Source organism: Castor canadensis, chromosome 1, assembly GCF_047511655.1.
Source record: "Castor canadensis chromosome 1, mCasCan1.hap1v2, whole genome shotgun sequence".
Classification (NCBI taxonomy): domain Eukaryota; kingdom Metazoa; phylum Chordata; class Mammalia; order Rodentia; family Castoridae; genus Castor; species Castor canadensis.
In genome coordinates, this window is record NC_133386.1 from 118,575,281 (window position 1) to 118,589,322 (window position 14,042).

General features: G+C 41.1%; 1 protein-coding gene across 1 annotated transcript; it reads left to right on the forward strand.

Annotated features, from left to right (window-relative positions):
• The first annotated feature begins 3,826 nt into the window (after nucleotides 1-3,826).
• Trim77 (tripartite motif containing 77) lies at nucleotides 3,827-9,816 on the forward strand. The gene is given in 6 exon segments (XM_074071352.1): nucleotides 3,827-3,910; nucleotides 5,001-5,097; nucleotides 9,317-9,517; nucleotides 9,520-9,570; nucleotides 9,573-9,689; nucleotides 9,692-9,816. Coding segments are annotated over 6 exon segments (675 nt in total).
• The last annotated feature ends 4,226 nt before the right edge of the window (nucleotides 9,817-14,042 follow it).

Below are 14,042 nucleotides of genomic sequence, written 5' to 3' on the forward strand. Positions count from 1 at the left end.
AGTAGTAAGGAATGATCTTTTCCTTTTATTTTCTCAGAAAGATAGATTCTGAGATCAGGAACTGCTCAACCACTGAGCTCACCTGCCACATCTGCACAGACTGTTTCACAGACCCTGTCACCATTAAGTGTGGGCACAGATTTTGTAGTCCCTGTCTCAGCCTTATATGGGAAGATTCCCAAACACAAGCTCACTACATGGCAAAGTCACAGAAAATGAAATTCAAAAACACTGTTTTTGCTATGAAACTGCCAGTTACCAAGCTCTGAGATGCAGATCTGTTGGAGATACCAGGAATCAAGAGGCTTATCTGTGAGGTTGACAAGAGCCTGCTGAGTGTGTTCTGCTCTCAGTCCCCCACCCCGCCACTTACAGACACTGCCCAGTGGAGCAAGCTGTTGAGTACTGCAGGGTAAGCATCACCACTGTGAGCGCTCTAAATTTGGAGGACCTTGGCTACACACTGTGAAGCAGATTTGTAATTTCAATTCTTCTATGCAGTAAACACTTAGGATTATTGTACACCATGTTAGGTATGTTCTAACCACTAGACATAAGGGAATGAAGAAACCAGACAGTCATCCCTATTTGCCTGAAACTGAAACTCTGTTGGGCTGGGACAGCGAAATGATGCTGAAATTGATGATAAAGGCTCTAGAATTTCAGTGTAACAGCGAGGAAAAATCTCCTGTTGCTGTTACAGTCATTGGCTAATACAGCCATGATTATAATGAGCCTATTCTAATTATAGAGATGAGAAACACTGGTCAAGGTGTTTCAATATTTCCATAGAAAAATCAAGAGATAACATTTTAAAATTAAATACAGAATAAGATTCACTCCTGAAAGCTGACCAGGTTATATACAATTTCAATGTCAGATTCCTCAAATAATGGATCACTTTTTCCATATTTGGGAAGATCATCTTTTGTTTGGGAGGTACCTTGCGTTCTTCATTAATACTCACATGGAAAATTCTAACATCTCTGTTATTTTCACTCTTTTTTGCTCTCATATTTGTTGTTCTATATATTTATGAAGCATCTGAAATGTACTACGTTTCTTTATCTAGTGTTCACATTTATAGTTCATTTTTAGGAGAACCTCCTGATGCAAATGAAATCTATCTGGGAAAAGAAACAGAATCTAAATAGAGAGACCAAAATAGTCAAAACCTGGAAGGGAGGATAAGGGAGGGGGCATGGTGGGGGTGGTAAGGGAGGGGGCGGGAGGAACGGGGGAGAAATGACCCAAACATTGTATGCACATACGTTTACCTGAAAAGGTAAAACGTGTGCTCCATTTCTCCCAGAACCACCTTAGGACAGCTCCCTTGGCAAGATGCAGGGAAGGACTTGAATTCAGTCAGTGAATCAGTGACCCTGAGTGGGATGATCAGAAAAGGAGCAATCTATGTGTCTGTGCAGGGTAGCATATCTTTTACTGTGAATTTCATATTGAAGTCCATATGTAACTATGGGATTTTTTTCCAAATGTCTGGATAAAACATTAGCTACCAATCATACATCAGCATTGGCAAGATGTTTTGTCACAAAGTAGAGTGCAAGATTGCTAGAATAAAAGTAAAAATTTGGTTCTACAGTTGCTTGCAGATGTTGAATTTTAATAAAAGCTGTAAGCAGGTGAGAATCAGTTTGCTGCTACTGTGTTTGTAAAATTTGGAAATGCATGAGCTTTGATGGCAGAGAGATTTGAAGCAGAAGGAAGCAAAAACTGAGAGAAGCCATGAGATCATTTGGACCTGCAAGTGGCAGCTCATATTGATTACTATGTAGTACGTGAGGCAGGCAGTAATGAGAGTATAGCTAGAATTATAGTCATGGCCAGGTTTGGATAGAAATGCCTAGCTAAGGGGTTTGGATTGCATCATTCACTGATTTTGAACTACAGATTGAAAATCTGAAAGTGAAGAGCAAATTAAGCTCCATTTTTGTTTTCCAAGTATTCCAGCCCATCTGAAGAAGGAGACCTGTAAACAGCACTGTAATAAGATATCCCTATCTGTACATAGTGCTATGAGAATGCCAAAAGGGAACAGTAAAATCATCATGATCTTGTACAATGAGTTTCCTAATGAGCCAAACACATTATCAGTGCTGATGCTATGTATTCACTGTTGTAAACCAATGAAGAGATACCGAAGTGGCCAAAAGTCACTGACTCCAGAAGCATATGAACTAGTGAGGGAATTCAACCACAAATAAACATGTAAAGTGTATAACATAACATCCATGAGAAGCTTTGGGCAAAACTCAAGCAGGGACTGGGTACAAAGAGTTCAGGTCTGGGGAATGCAGTTGGCCAGGGAGAACCCACAGTGAGGTCACTTCTGGGCAGAGATAGGAATATACCAAGGGAAGGAACCATTGACTTTCTGTCAGCACATCTTTCAGGTGCAGGAAACTCAAGGTGTGAGTGAGAGGATGGAGTAGAAAGTGGTGCCATCTGTGGAAGGTGAAGTAGTGTACGACTGAAGCATGGCAGTTGGATTTAGAAGAAGGGGCTCTCTGTGAGTTGTAAGTGTTCTTCAGGAAAGAGTGAGAAACAGAAGAAAAGGAGATTGATGGCACATACAGGCACAGCAGATTTGATCGCATTTGATCAATAATTCTGGCTTGCCATGACAGGAATAAAATTGCCAGCAACAGAAGTGAGATAAGGCCATTGGAACAACTTTTGAATTTCTTCTTCTACTGTTCTTCTTCTTCTTCCTCTTCTGTTTTTTTTTATCAAAACAACTGGGGAGATTTACATATGTTTAAAGGATGTATAGAAAGAAGTGAAAACACAGCAAGAATAAGTAATTAAATGAAAGAGAAAGACAGTTGGAAATCAGAGACAGAACACAGACAGAGGGAGATGGAGAGAGAGAGGACAGGAAGAGAGATTGCAAACAGTAGACATAGACAAAAGGAGAGAGAGGCATGGAGATAGTGAATACTGAAGGTAGTAATCTAGAGAATGGGTAGGTAAGAGTGGGGTTGGGTAGCATAAGGTAGGCAGAATCAATCCTTGGAATAAACACTGTGTTCTGGGAATGATGCAATTTAGGGAGTTCATGTCTGATGACTTCTTTTGTCCTGAGAAAGTGAATTCTTGCTTTTTGCTGAGAGCATACAGTTGCTTTGTGAGTAGGAGTTTGAGTAGGAGAACGACTTATAATTCCAGTTTTGGAAGTTAAAATATTATATAATGCCAGGTGCCAGTGGCTCACACTTGTAATCCTAGCTACTCAGGAGACAGAGATCAAGAGGATTGTCGTTCAAAGCCAGTCCAGATAAATAGTTTGAGAGACCCCATCTAAAAAAAAATCACAATAAAGGGCTGGTGGAGTGGCTCAAGGTGTAGGCCCTGAGTTCAAGCCCAAGTACCACACACACACAAAAAAAGGATCTTAAATTCTTATGTTTTACATAAAAGTGTGGAAGTTTGAGGAAAGGAGGAGGAAAAGATGAAGGGAAAATGAATAGGAAGGAAGGAGGGAGGGAGGGAAGGGAAGAAGGAATTAAGAAAAGAAGGAGGGAAACTATGGTTTCCTAAAAGCAGAAAGTCATGAAGGTATATTGAATATAACAATGTAAGTCACAAGGCAAAGCAGAATCGATAGTAAGGAAGCAGAGTCACAGAGACACTTGATCTAATGAAGGTAAAACCACTGCGGGGCTTTGTGCTTATGCGGATGGTGATGATGGGGCTGAATATCCTAAGCTCTATCAATATCTACATGAGGAAAGGCAAAAACATTTAGAGTGTGGAACATGAAGGCAAGATGATTTTTCAGCAACTGAAGTTAAATGAAGCCAGAATGGCTCAGAAGAGGGATCTCCTCAGAGGAATGTATGAAAGGCTAAAGCAACTGTTTAATGAAGGTGACATGGAACTGCTCCAGGTGAGGACCGATTAGGGTGAAGGACACCAGCTGGCTTAGATGGTTCATACCTGTTGAAGTCTGTATCCTCCAACAGCCAACTTTTCTGTTTCCAAAGTCTGGTTTCTATCTCCCCTGAATTGTAGTGGCAGGTTTTGTGCTCCAGAGCAGACTATAGACCCAGTCTCAGTACTGCCTTGTACAGAAGAGGGGAAACTGTAGGAGAAGTTTGAGTAGTATCCTGGAAAAATGGCTTCTAAAACTGTCTTACTATATATACAGTTTCTTACCCACTGCAAAAGAGCAGCTTGTGAATAGATAATTCAGTTTGCATCTGACTTGTCAGTGTGTGGATTAGTGGGATTTAATAAATATATTCACATCACATTGGTTTGAAGCTCTGGATTTGGAGCCTATATGCCCTTATAATAACTTTGAAGAGACCACTGCCAATCTTCCTAAAGAGTCCACGCAGTACAGCTCCTCCTTCTTTATCCCCACTGGTTTACAAAAGAACATCTTCTGACATTCTTACATATGATATTCGTATACTGACTGCTTTACACTTTATGAAGAGTATGTTATCAATTGTGTATATGTGTGTGTGTATGTGTGTGTGTGTGTGTGAATTTATCTTTATGAGGATAAAGAAAATGAGAAAGGTCTTTACCCAAAAAAAGGAAAGTAAAGATGTTGACAGAGGTCTTTACCCAAAAAAGAAAAGTTGAAATGCTGAATTTTCTAGTCTTAGCTCATATCAACCAGAAAGAACCTACTATAGAGTTGAGGTTCCATATATGGCAAGTGACATGTTATAAAAATCTGGCAGCTCTTGAATTTCAGGAATTAAGAGAGAATTGCTTCAAGGATCATCTAGAGAAGCTAGCAGAGTGGAACTTTGCACAAGCATGACTAAGTTGCCATGTTCCATCAGGACTGAGGTGCTAAGAGCAGGGTCCCAGACGACAAGCAGTGAGAACTGCGGTATTTCTCAGTTCATTGAGTTTAATTCACACACTGTAAACCCAATTGTGAGGATGCTGACACCACCTCTGCAGTGGTTGCTAGGGACACTATTGGCCTGGTGGCAAATGGGCCTTTTTGTTCCCAGGAGCGTGCTGCTGCAGCCGTGTGTGCCCAGCCTATGAGCCCACAGCTCAGCTCTTGGGCCATCACTGGGATGCCAGAAAGGCTCAACTTCTGCAGAGGTAAGAGGCAGCATGAGGGTGCAGTAGCAGCAGCACTTCCTACCTGAGTAAATGTGGGTGAAGCCCTCTCTTCAGTTCATCTATTATTTTTTTTTCCAGAGAACAAGGAGGCAGGTAAATACGCAAACCTTTACAACTATATTCATTAATGTTAATTAACTGTCAGAAAAAGCTAACTGAAGCCTGACAAAACCCAAAAAACACCACAGATGGCTCGTTACATAATTACATTCAACAATGAGTAAAAGGAAAATAAACAAACAGGAAAAGATCTAGGAAGATGTTAGGATGAATTATTAGCTTTTCAATGACCCACATAAAACTTTATGTTCATTCAGTAAATTTCAGTCATTATTTTTAGATGCTAAGATTCTTAAGAACATCTTCCTGTTACTTCAATGTTTACCTAAGAATTGAATTTTCCAGAAAACATTTTATTTTATATTTGATAAATGGCGGGATTAATAAAAGCATAAATGTGCGTCTGTATAGCACATATACAGCCTCAATGCAGACTGAACTCGATTCAGTCTGCAGGGCTTGGGATATTGCTCAGTGGTAGAGTATGTGCTTAGAATGTGCATAGTCCTGGGTTTGATCCTCACACCAAAAACAAAACAATAACAAAAAGTGTGAAAAATAGCATGTAGAGCTTTATATAGGCAAATGGAAACGATTGTGGTACATAGCAGGTGTGGAGTGGAGGAGCAGAATTCTAATTCCATGGAGCCACAGTCAGACATTCTGAAGACAAACTCCTTCTAAACACAAGGCACACAGGGATTTTCGGTCCATCTCATCTTTGCAAGCTGTGAAGCTTTCTTACATCTTAGACAAAGCTGTCAAAACATAAAACAGCCATAATGACGATGTCATAATTTAAATATAATTAGTAATATGTTTGTTTTTATTGTGTTTATCTTATCTTGTGACAGTTGACTGGAAAAGTTTAAGTAAAATAAGGAACGTTTTGCTATTTACTTGGCATCTTAGGAACAAGCTCCCAAATTTTCAAAGGGTTTATGGCAATAAAGGCAGAGTTTGACATACTGCTTTGTTATATATATCCTCCAAATTTTCTTTCATCTATTTCTGTGAGTAGAGATTTTTTTGCTCTGCAGGTGGACAGGAAGTGTTGCTAGGCTGTCACTGTGTTCACAGTAATATACTGTGCGTACCTCTTGTGGTAAAGATGTGTGGACCCCCCTCCAGTACTGACTTGTGAACAGAAATTGTTAAATGTTGTATAATTTTGTGAACAATTGTTAGAAAGTTGGTAGCTGGACATTTAACAGTGAGGTAGGAATGTCCCCAACAAATAACACAAACCAATTTCTTTTTTCCTATTTTACTTTCAAGGATTTGACTGCTAAACATTTGACAAACAGTGTCTATACTTGGGCCTCTGAACTTTCAATCTGTTTTTTATTTTTATTTTTTCTCAGTACTGGGGATTGAACTCTGGGCCTCCTACCTGTTAGGCAAGTGCTCTCCCTCTTGAGCCATGCTCCAGTCCTTTGCTTTCAGTTTCTTCTTCTTTTTTTTTTTTAATCTAAATGCAAGTGAAACATTTTATTATTTTTTATATTATAAAACATTCTTTTCCTTTTCTTTTATTGTTGTGGTTTGTGGGGGTACACTGTGGCATTTATAAAGATTTGTACAGTGTACCAACTATATTATACTTGAATTCACCCCCTCACTGCTGCTCCCTTTTATCCCCTCTCCCCTGATTCATGAAATAGTTTCAGCAGTTATCATTTTTGCATTTACATGCGTGTGTACACATTTTTTGCACCATATTCACCCTCCTACCCCCTTTTCCCAACACCTCCCCACTCCCACTGGTGCCAACCCTCCCCCCAGGCAGGACCTGTTCTGCCCTCCTGTTCTCCAATTTTGCCAAAAAGAGAAAAATAAAAGCATGAAATTTTTGCTAGTTTGAGATAAAGATAGCTGTACAGGGAGTTTCCATGTATGTATTATATATTATAACCCCAACTGGTTTATCTCCTCTAATTATTACAATCTACCTTAGTCCCTTCCTTATGGTGGTTTCAGCTGGTTTAAGATTTCTATATTCATTCTTGTTATAGTCTGACAAGGTCACTGTGGCTTAGCAGCATTCTGACAAGTCAGAATCTGCAGGTGCACCATGCCTCTATCAAGGTGGGAAGGAATTAAATGGTTTCCCTTGACTGAAAAGTTTATACTTAGTCAAGGACACTGGCAATAAGAATGCAGAATGGCAAAAACAGAAAGGTTGTAACTAGGTCAGAGTGTTTTTGGTGTTTAAGTCTCTTCCTCTTTTGTATAAAGTTTGCTGAGAAAAATAAAATTTTGCCAGTTGGTCACTAGCCTTCTGATCATGTGTCTTGTCATTCCCTTCCTGAGTGAGTGAGTCCTTTCTTGTGTCTTGTCTGTTCATTCCTTCTCTGAGCCCTTTTGGGTCAAGGACCTCTGTGACCCTGGCATTAGTTTCCTTCTTTTACCCTACCCCTCCCATGCATGACCTCCCCTTAATGTGAACAGTGTTTCATAACATTGCTTTATTCGGGTTAGGTCTATATTCAACATATGAGAGAGAACATGTAGCTTTTGGTCTTCTGAGTCTAGCTAACATCACTTAAGGTGATGCTTTCCAGTTCCATCCATTTACCTGTGAATGACAAAATTTTATCCTTCTTTGTGACTGAGTAAAATTCCATTATATATAAATACCACATTTTCTTAATCCATTCATCAGTTGTAGGACTTCTTGGCTGTTTCTATAGCTGGGCTATTGTGAATAGTGCTGCAATAAATATGAGTGTGTAGGTGCCTTTGTTGTAACCTGAGTCACATTCCTTTGGGTATATCGCTAGCAGTGGAATTGCTGATCATATGGCAGTTCTATTTGTAGGTTTTTGAGGATCCTCCATACTGTTTTCCATAGCAGTTGCACTAATTTAGATTCCCACCAGCAGTGTATAAGGGTTCCTTTTTCCCCACATCCTCACTAACATTTGTTGTTTGTTTGTGTTCATGATGATAGCCATTCTAACAGGGGTGAGGAGGAATCTTAACATGGTTTTGATTTGCATTTCCTTTATGGCCAGTGATGGTGAGCATTTTTTCATGTGTTTTTTGGCCTTTGAATGTCTTCCTTTGAAATGTCTCTGTTCAGTTCATATGCCCATTTCTTCATTGGGTTGTTAATTTGGGGGGACTTTAGTGTTTTGAGCTCCCTGTGTATTTTTGTTATCACTCCCTTGTCTGGCAAAAATTTTCTCCCATTCATGTAGTCCCATTTGTTGATCCTTTCTCTTAGTTGCTGAGCCAGTTGAGTTCTGCCAAGGAAGTCATTGCCTATGCTTATTAATTCCAATGTATTCCATGCTCCTTCCTGCACTAGCTTTGAGGTTTCAGGTCTTATATTAAGGTCCTTAATCCACTTTGAGTTGAGTACATGGTGACAAACATGGATCTAGTTTAGTTTTCTGCAGGCAGATGTCCATACTTTTAGTTTCTTTTTCAGATAGGGTGTTGAGCTTTTGCCCGGGCTGACCTCCAATCATGATCCTTCTGTCTCTGCCTCCCAAGTAGCTGGGATTACAGGCACTTTCTTTTTCTTTTTAAATGGATAATCCAAGTCTAATTGCCTTGAATCATGCACAAGTGAATAACAAGGTGAAAAATTTGTACCCAAATTTCCTAAATGCTTTGCATTATACACCACAGCAGTTTTAAAAACAAACCTTTGCTTTCCAACTCACATTTACAGTTAGAAGAAAAAACACCTCAGTTCCCTCTTTTCTGAGGCTGTACTTCCTTGGCTTCAACAACCTGAGGTCAGCTTTGATCTGCAGGCTGCCTACTTGAGAACTGTGGGAGTGAAAGTCCCTTTTAGGAACTACTGTCACTTTTCTTCTCTTTACATCTGTTTCAGTTTTCCAACCTTTGTGCAGTCAGGTAAACTGCTTTCATTTGTTCTTTCTTTAATGAAGCATTGATTAAATCTCAGGCCCCTGCTGGGTCCAGCAGCAAAGCAGACATGGTTCCTACCTCATGGAGCACTAGTCTTTTCCAACTTGCAGTGTCCACATGTGATCCCTGGCTGGCATCCCTCTTCCTGCATTATCAAAACCAGCAATCACATCACTCCAACCTCTGCTCTGCCTTCACATGTCTGTCTGACTGCTGTCTGTCCTTTGTATTCCCTGTTCTCTGTTAACTGCAGTATGCATTTCCTGGACTCGCACCTACAGTCACCACATGCTTGTATTCAAAGACCTGCGAGCATTACAGCACAGTCTCAATCATCCCAACATGCACCATCATCCACGAGGCTCAGAATATCCATCCTACTGGGGAGCTCAGACCTTCAGCCATGGCTGAAGGACATCACTGGGGGTGGTCATGGCAAGTGCTCATAATTGGGTTTAGGACTTTGCAAAGACTCCTGGGCATGGAGAAGAGACATGCAACTTGATTCAGTGTCAACATGAACGAACATTTCAGGCTCTTCTCCACCTCACCACTGTGTCCTCAATATCTTCAGAGACCCCAGGGCTGGGTTGGGGTGTTCCTGGACTATGAGTATGGCAGTGTGAGCTGTATAATGTCACCAAACGTTCCCTCATTTTCAGTTTTCTCTCACACTTCCCTTTCCCTCTTCGACCTTTATTTTCTGTGGACCCAAATGATCAGGGACAGGTCACAAACCTGACCAAGGCTTGAGAATTTTAATAGATGAGGAGGCAGCTATCCTGGTGACTTTTGAATAGGTAAACTGTTGTGCCTCATTTTAACTTTGTTTCATTTTTGTTGTTTTAAAATTGTGGACAATGCTAATTATGTGCATTTGTGTCTACCTTTTTAAAAAATAAAAGTAATCTCTTTCATAATATTGTGTAGAATGCATGCTCTTTTAACTTGCCATCTGTATCAGCTAAAGATAAAAATATACATGGATGTGGAATGCAGCTAAATGGGTCAATGCAAAGTCCAGATAGTTTTCCCAGTGTCTGGGATGAACGTGAGTAAAATAGTTTATATGTACGTATGAAAATGTCACAATGAAATCCATTGTTTTGTCCAATTAATAGATCCTAAAAAAACTCTGCCTAGAATTTTCTTCTACTTCCATTTCAGGCTAACTGCTATTCCTCTGTTAGATGGTAGTCTCCTGAACTAGATAAAGTCTCATGAACTAGATAAAGTCTCATGAACTAGATAAAGTCTCATGGTAAATCTCCGAAGAGAATTAGGAACTCTGTTTTCTAGTTTATGAAACTGACAATGTCAGCCCTGATCACACCCATATGGCAAGTATGAAAACCACCCCATGAGTGTGAGTACCACCCAAGAAAGAGCTGAGAAAGTAAATAAATGACTGTGTGAGGAAGTTGTTCAGAAAGATGTAGGCACAACTAGTAGAACAGGGTGCTGATAAATACTATTGAATAAAGGAATGGTTCATGTGGCTGACCAGATTCATGGACTTAGAAATTCCTTACAACTGACAATAGATATACAGATTGTTGCTATAAATATCTGCCAATGATGAACTAAGCATTATTCTATCTATCTATCTATCTATCATCTATCTATCATCTATATATTTTACCAGAATGACAGGTGGTTCAGATAAGCTCAGTTATTTATTAGGAAGAAATACATGGTCAGGATACCTTGATTACACACTTAACAAGATGGGCAAGAAACCTGAATTCTTAAAAAAAAAAAAAGAAAGAAAGATTATAGGCTGGCAGTGCATAATCCTGCCTAGCAAGTGTGAGGCCCTGAGTTCAAATCCTAGTACTGCCAAAAAAATCAACCAGTATTCAAATTTCATTTCCAAAAAAGTTCCCAGGCTATGATCTAAGAAGTTTGCAAAACAATTACAAATTAAATTCCCTGTCTCTTCCAAGAGAAAGTTGACTAGGCAATAGGGAATTTAAATTCATTTCTGTGAAGGTGTTGTAGAAAAGATACTGCACGTAGATTTTTCCAGGTTTTGCTAAGGGATCACCCTCAAGTTGCCCTCATCATTTGTAGAGCACCAAGGATTGTTGTAAACTTAGAAGTTTTGTATTGACTTATGGACCTGATAGAATGACTAACTCTTCCACAATCTCTCACCCTCTCCTTACAACTAAATATCTGGACAGATCACCCCATGAGAGGACCGTGAGAAGCTAACAATAGAGGAAAGGGAAGGCTCTTAACCCTTGAACAACTACCTATAACGGAAGTGAGATTTGTGCCTTTCTTTTCCTTTACTCTCATGGCATTTATAAAACTGAAGGAAGGACCAATTCTGGGAACCACACAGTAGAGAGTAAAACAGAGCTCCAACAGAAATCCCCACATTTTAGCGAAGAGACCAGGAAAGAAGCCCTTGGAACAGAAAAACATTGAAGTATATATTTTCTTTTTCCTCTAGTAAACCTGCCCAGTCACTACCCCCAGTCGTGACTCTGCATGATGAGACAGTGAAATGGCAGAAGTGATGGCAGTGACCTAGTTACTCTGCCCCAAGAGAACACCGTCCTTTATGGCTAGAGAAACCAGGAAAAGAGGTCTCTATTGTACAAAGTGTGTGCATGAAAATCTGTCTCTTCTTTGAGGACAGTCACAGTCCCCCTGACTGCACAGCAGGCTGGCAAGTGGGAATTGATTCTTGGGTGGAATTGCAGGCTTTAACACTTGCTTTAAGATGATCACTCTGTGATCCGGGCTGCATTGCCCCAGCACTAGGACAGTTCTCCTCTGAGTGCTCTGCCAGCTACCCTTGCAGTGTGGGGATTCAGTCTGCATGAGTCCTGTGTGAGCTGCTCTGTCATTCCCTCTGCTCCTTCCTGTGGCTCCTTTCTTGACTCCAGGTGTTGCCTCGCCACATTCACTAACTGCCCTGCACTCAGCTGCAGACTCCAGCTGCGAGCTCTCTCTCAGAGCACCCTGACCTCCACCAGTTCTTACTGCCCAGATCTCCAACCCTGTCTCCTCACCTCAGGAAGGCCTTTGGGCTCTGCCTGGCTTCCTCCTCTCTCTATTAAATCTGAAAGTTTCCAGGCAGCACGCTGGGCTGTAATTGGCTTCCCTGGCTTGTTTCTTCTATGTCAGTGTGTACTCCTATGACCCTATGGCTGGTGTCTGAAGACTGTTGTCTGTACAGCGTTTCTGGTTTTTCACATGTTGAACACAGAAGAGCAAATCCATTACCATTACTCCAGCTTTGCTCAAAACAAGTCTGTAACGAGTTGTTAAATTAGAGTCAATTTCTTTAGTACAGATCGGCTATCTTCACTAAAGCCAACTTTTATCTTCAGTCAGATTTTGTAGTGTGTATCTTTGAATGAACTGATACCTTTCAGCTCAGATGTCGATTTACCGTCTTTGGATTTTGCTAAATGTTTGGTGATCTTTGGGTGGAGGGTCCCATTAGCGTTTCTGGTCTTTGCTGCAGTGTGAGGAGGGGGACCACTAAAGCATGGCTTTGGGGAAAGTGACCTCATCACATTCACATTGCAGGAAGAGTCACATGAAAAGAGAAGCCCTTTGGAGTCATCACTAAAGAAATGATCCTGAAAGTGGGACTTCCAGGATCATGATCATAATGTCCATTGTGGTACTGCCTTGCTGGCTGACTGAGATCATTCCTCCCTGGAGTTAAGGACCACTGTCCCCTCCCCTTGTCTGTCTATTCCAGTATTTTAGAGGACTCCCACTAGACTGCCAGACACTATCCAGCACCTATGGACCAGAGAATTCCTGATTCCTGTGAGCGATGCCCATCCTAAGTGAGTCCCACAAGTTGCTGGACACAAAAAGGATCCTGAAGCCAATGGCTTTTCACTCCACTGCCAAAGCCCTAGACACCATGCCTTTGAGACAAATAAAACCTACAGTATTCACTCTGTCAGAGTGGCAGCCACCTTACAACCTTGCTATCACCACAGTTGTTCCTTTCTTCTATGTAACCAGCATGGGAACCCTCAGCCTTGACACAGAACTCAGCACAGTGCTGGTTTAAGGTTGCTAGCTAGGCTTCAGAAGGTGGAATCCATGGTTCTGTGTGTGTCCTGGAGAAGATGCTGTAGTCAAAGCCCCCAAGTCCAGAGGAGAAGGAAATTTTTATTTGGTCAGTGGGAAGGTGGAAGTTCCTTCCTCCACAGTCCACACTACAGCCTGTCACACTTCCAGCAAAGGAGAATGAAGCTGTGAGGCACAGGTGCCATGCCCTCTTTGCCTGCTATGCCATATGCCCCAGAAAGAACTAGGGCTGCACTCCCCACCCCCAGCTCACAGCAGGTGTCACATTGGCTCTGGAGGCGTCCAGCTGTTGTTAGGCCCTAGTATTCTAGTGCTCTCCACCTTTCATCCACACTTCTGCCTACTGGTGAAGCTGGAAAAAGCATGAACCCAGCACACAGGAACCCTGATCCCACCCCATCCCTGTTCTGTTCAGAATAACAGCAGGTTCCCATCTGCAGAACCGGGAGTAGGGAGTGTCTTATTTAGTTAATTTGGTTTATTTTGGTTATATTAAGTTATAGTGTGACCAAGTTTATTACACATATAATATAAAACTACTCATGGGATATGGAAGCACTACATCAAAAAACAAGGAAGCAAATACCTGTGTTCTGTACACGTTTAGAAACAAAATGCTGGTTTGGGGCATGGCTCAAGTGATAGACAACCTACCCAGCAAGCAACAGGCCCTGAATTCAAGTCCCAGTACTTCCATAAAATCAGAAACAAATCCCTCAACTCCCAGGCTCCCTTCTCATTCTCCTCTACTCAGAATACCTGTCCAGTGGTTTGTGTTATGTGTCATTGCCTATGTATCATTTACCTTCTGTATTTCTAGCCCTCCAAGATACATGGCACAGTTTGGAATTTGTGGCAGTATTTCATTCTTCCAAGAACAAGATTTCCTTGCTTGTTTGTTTTAATCT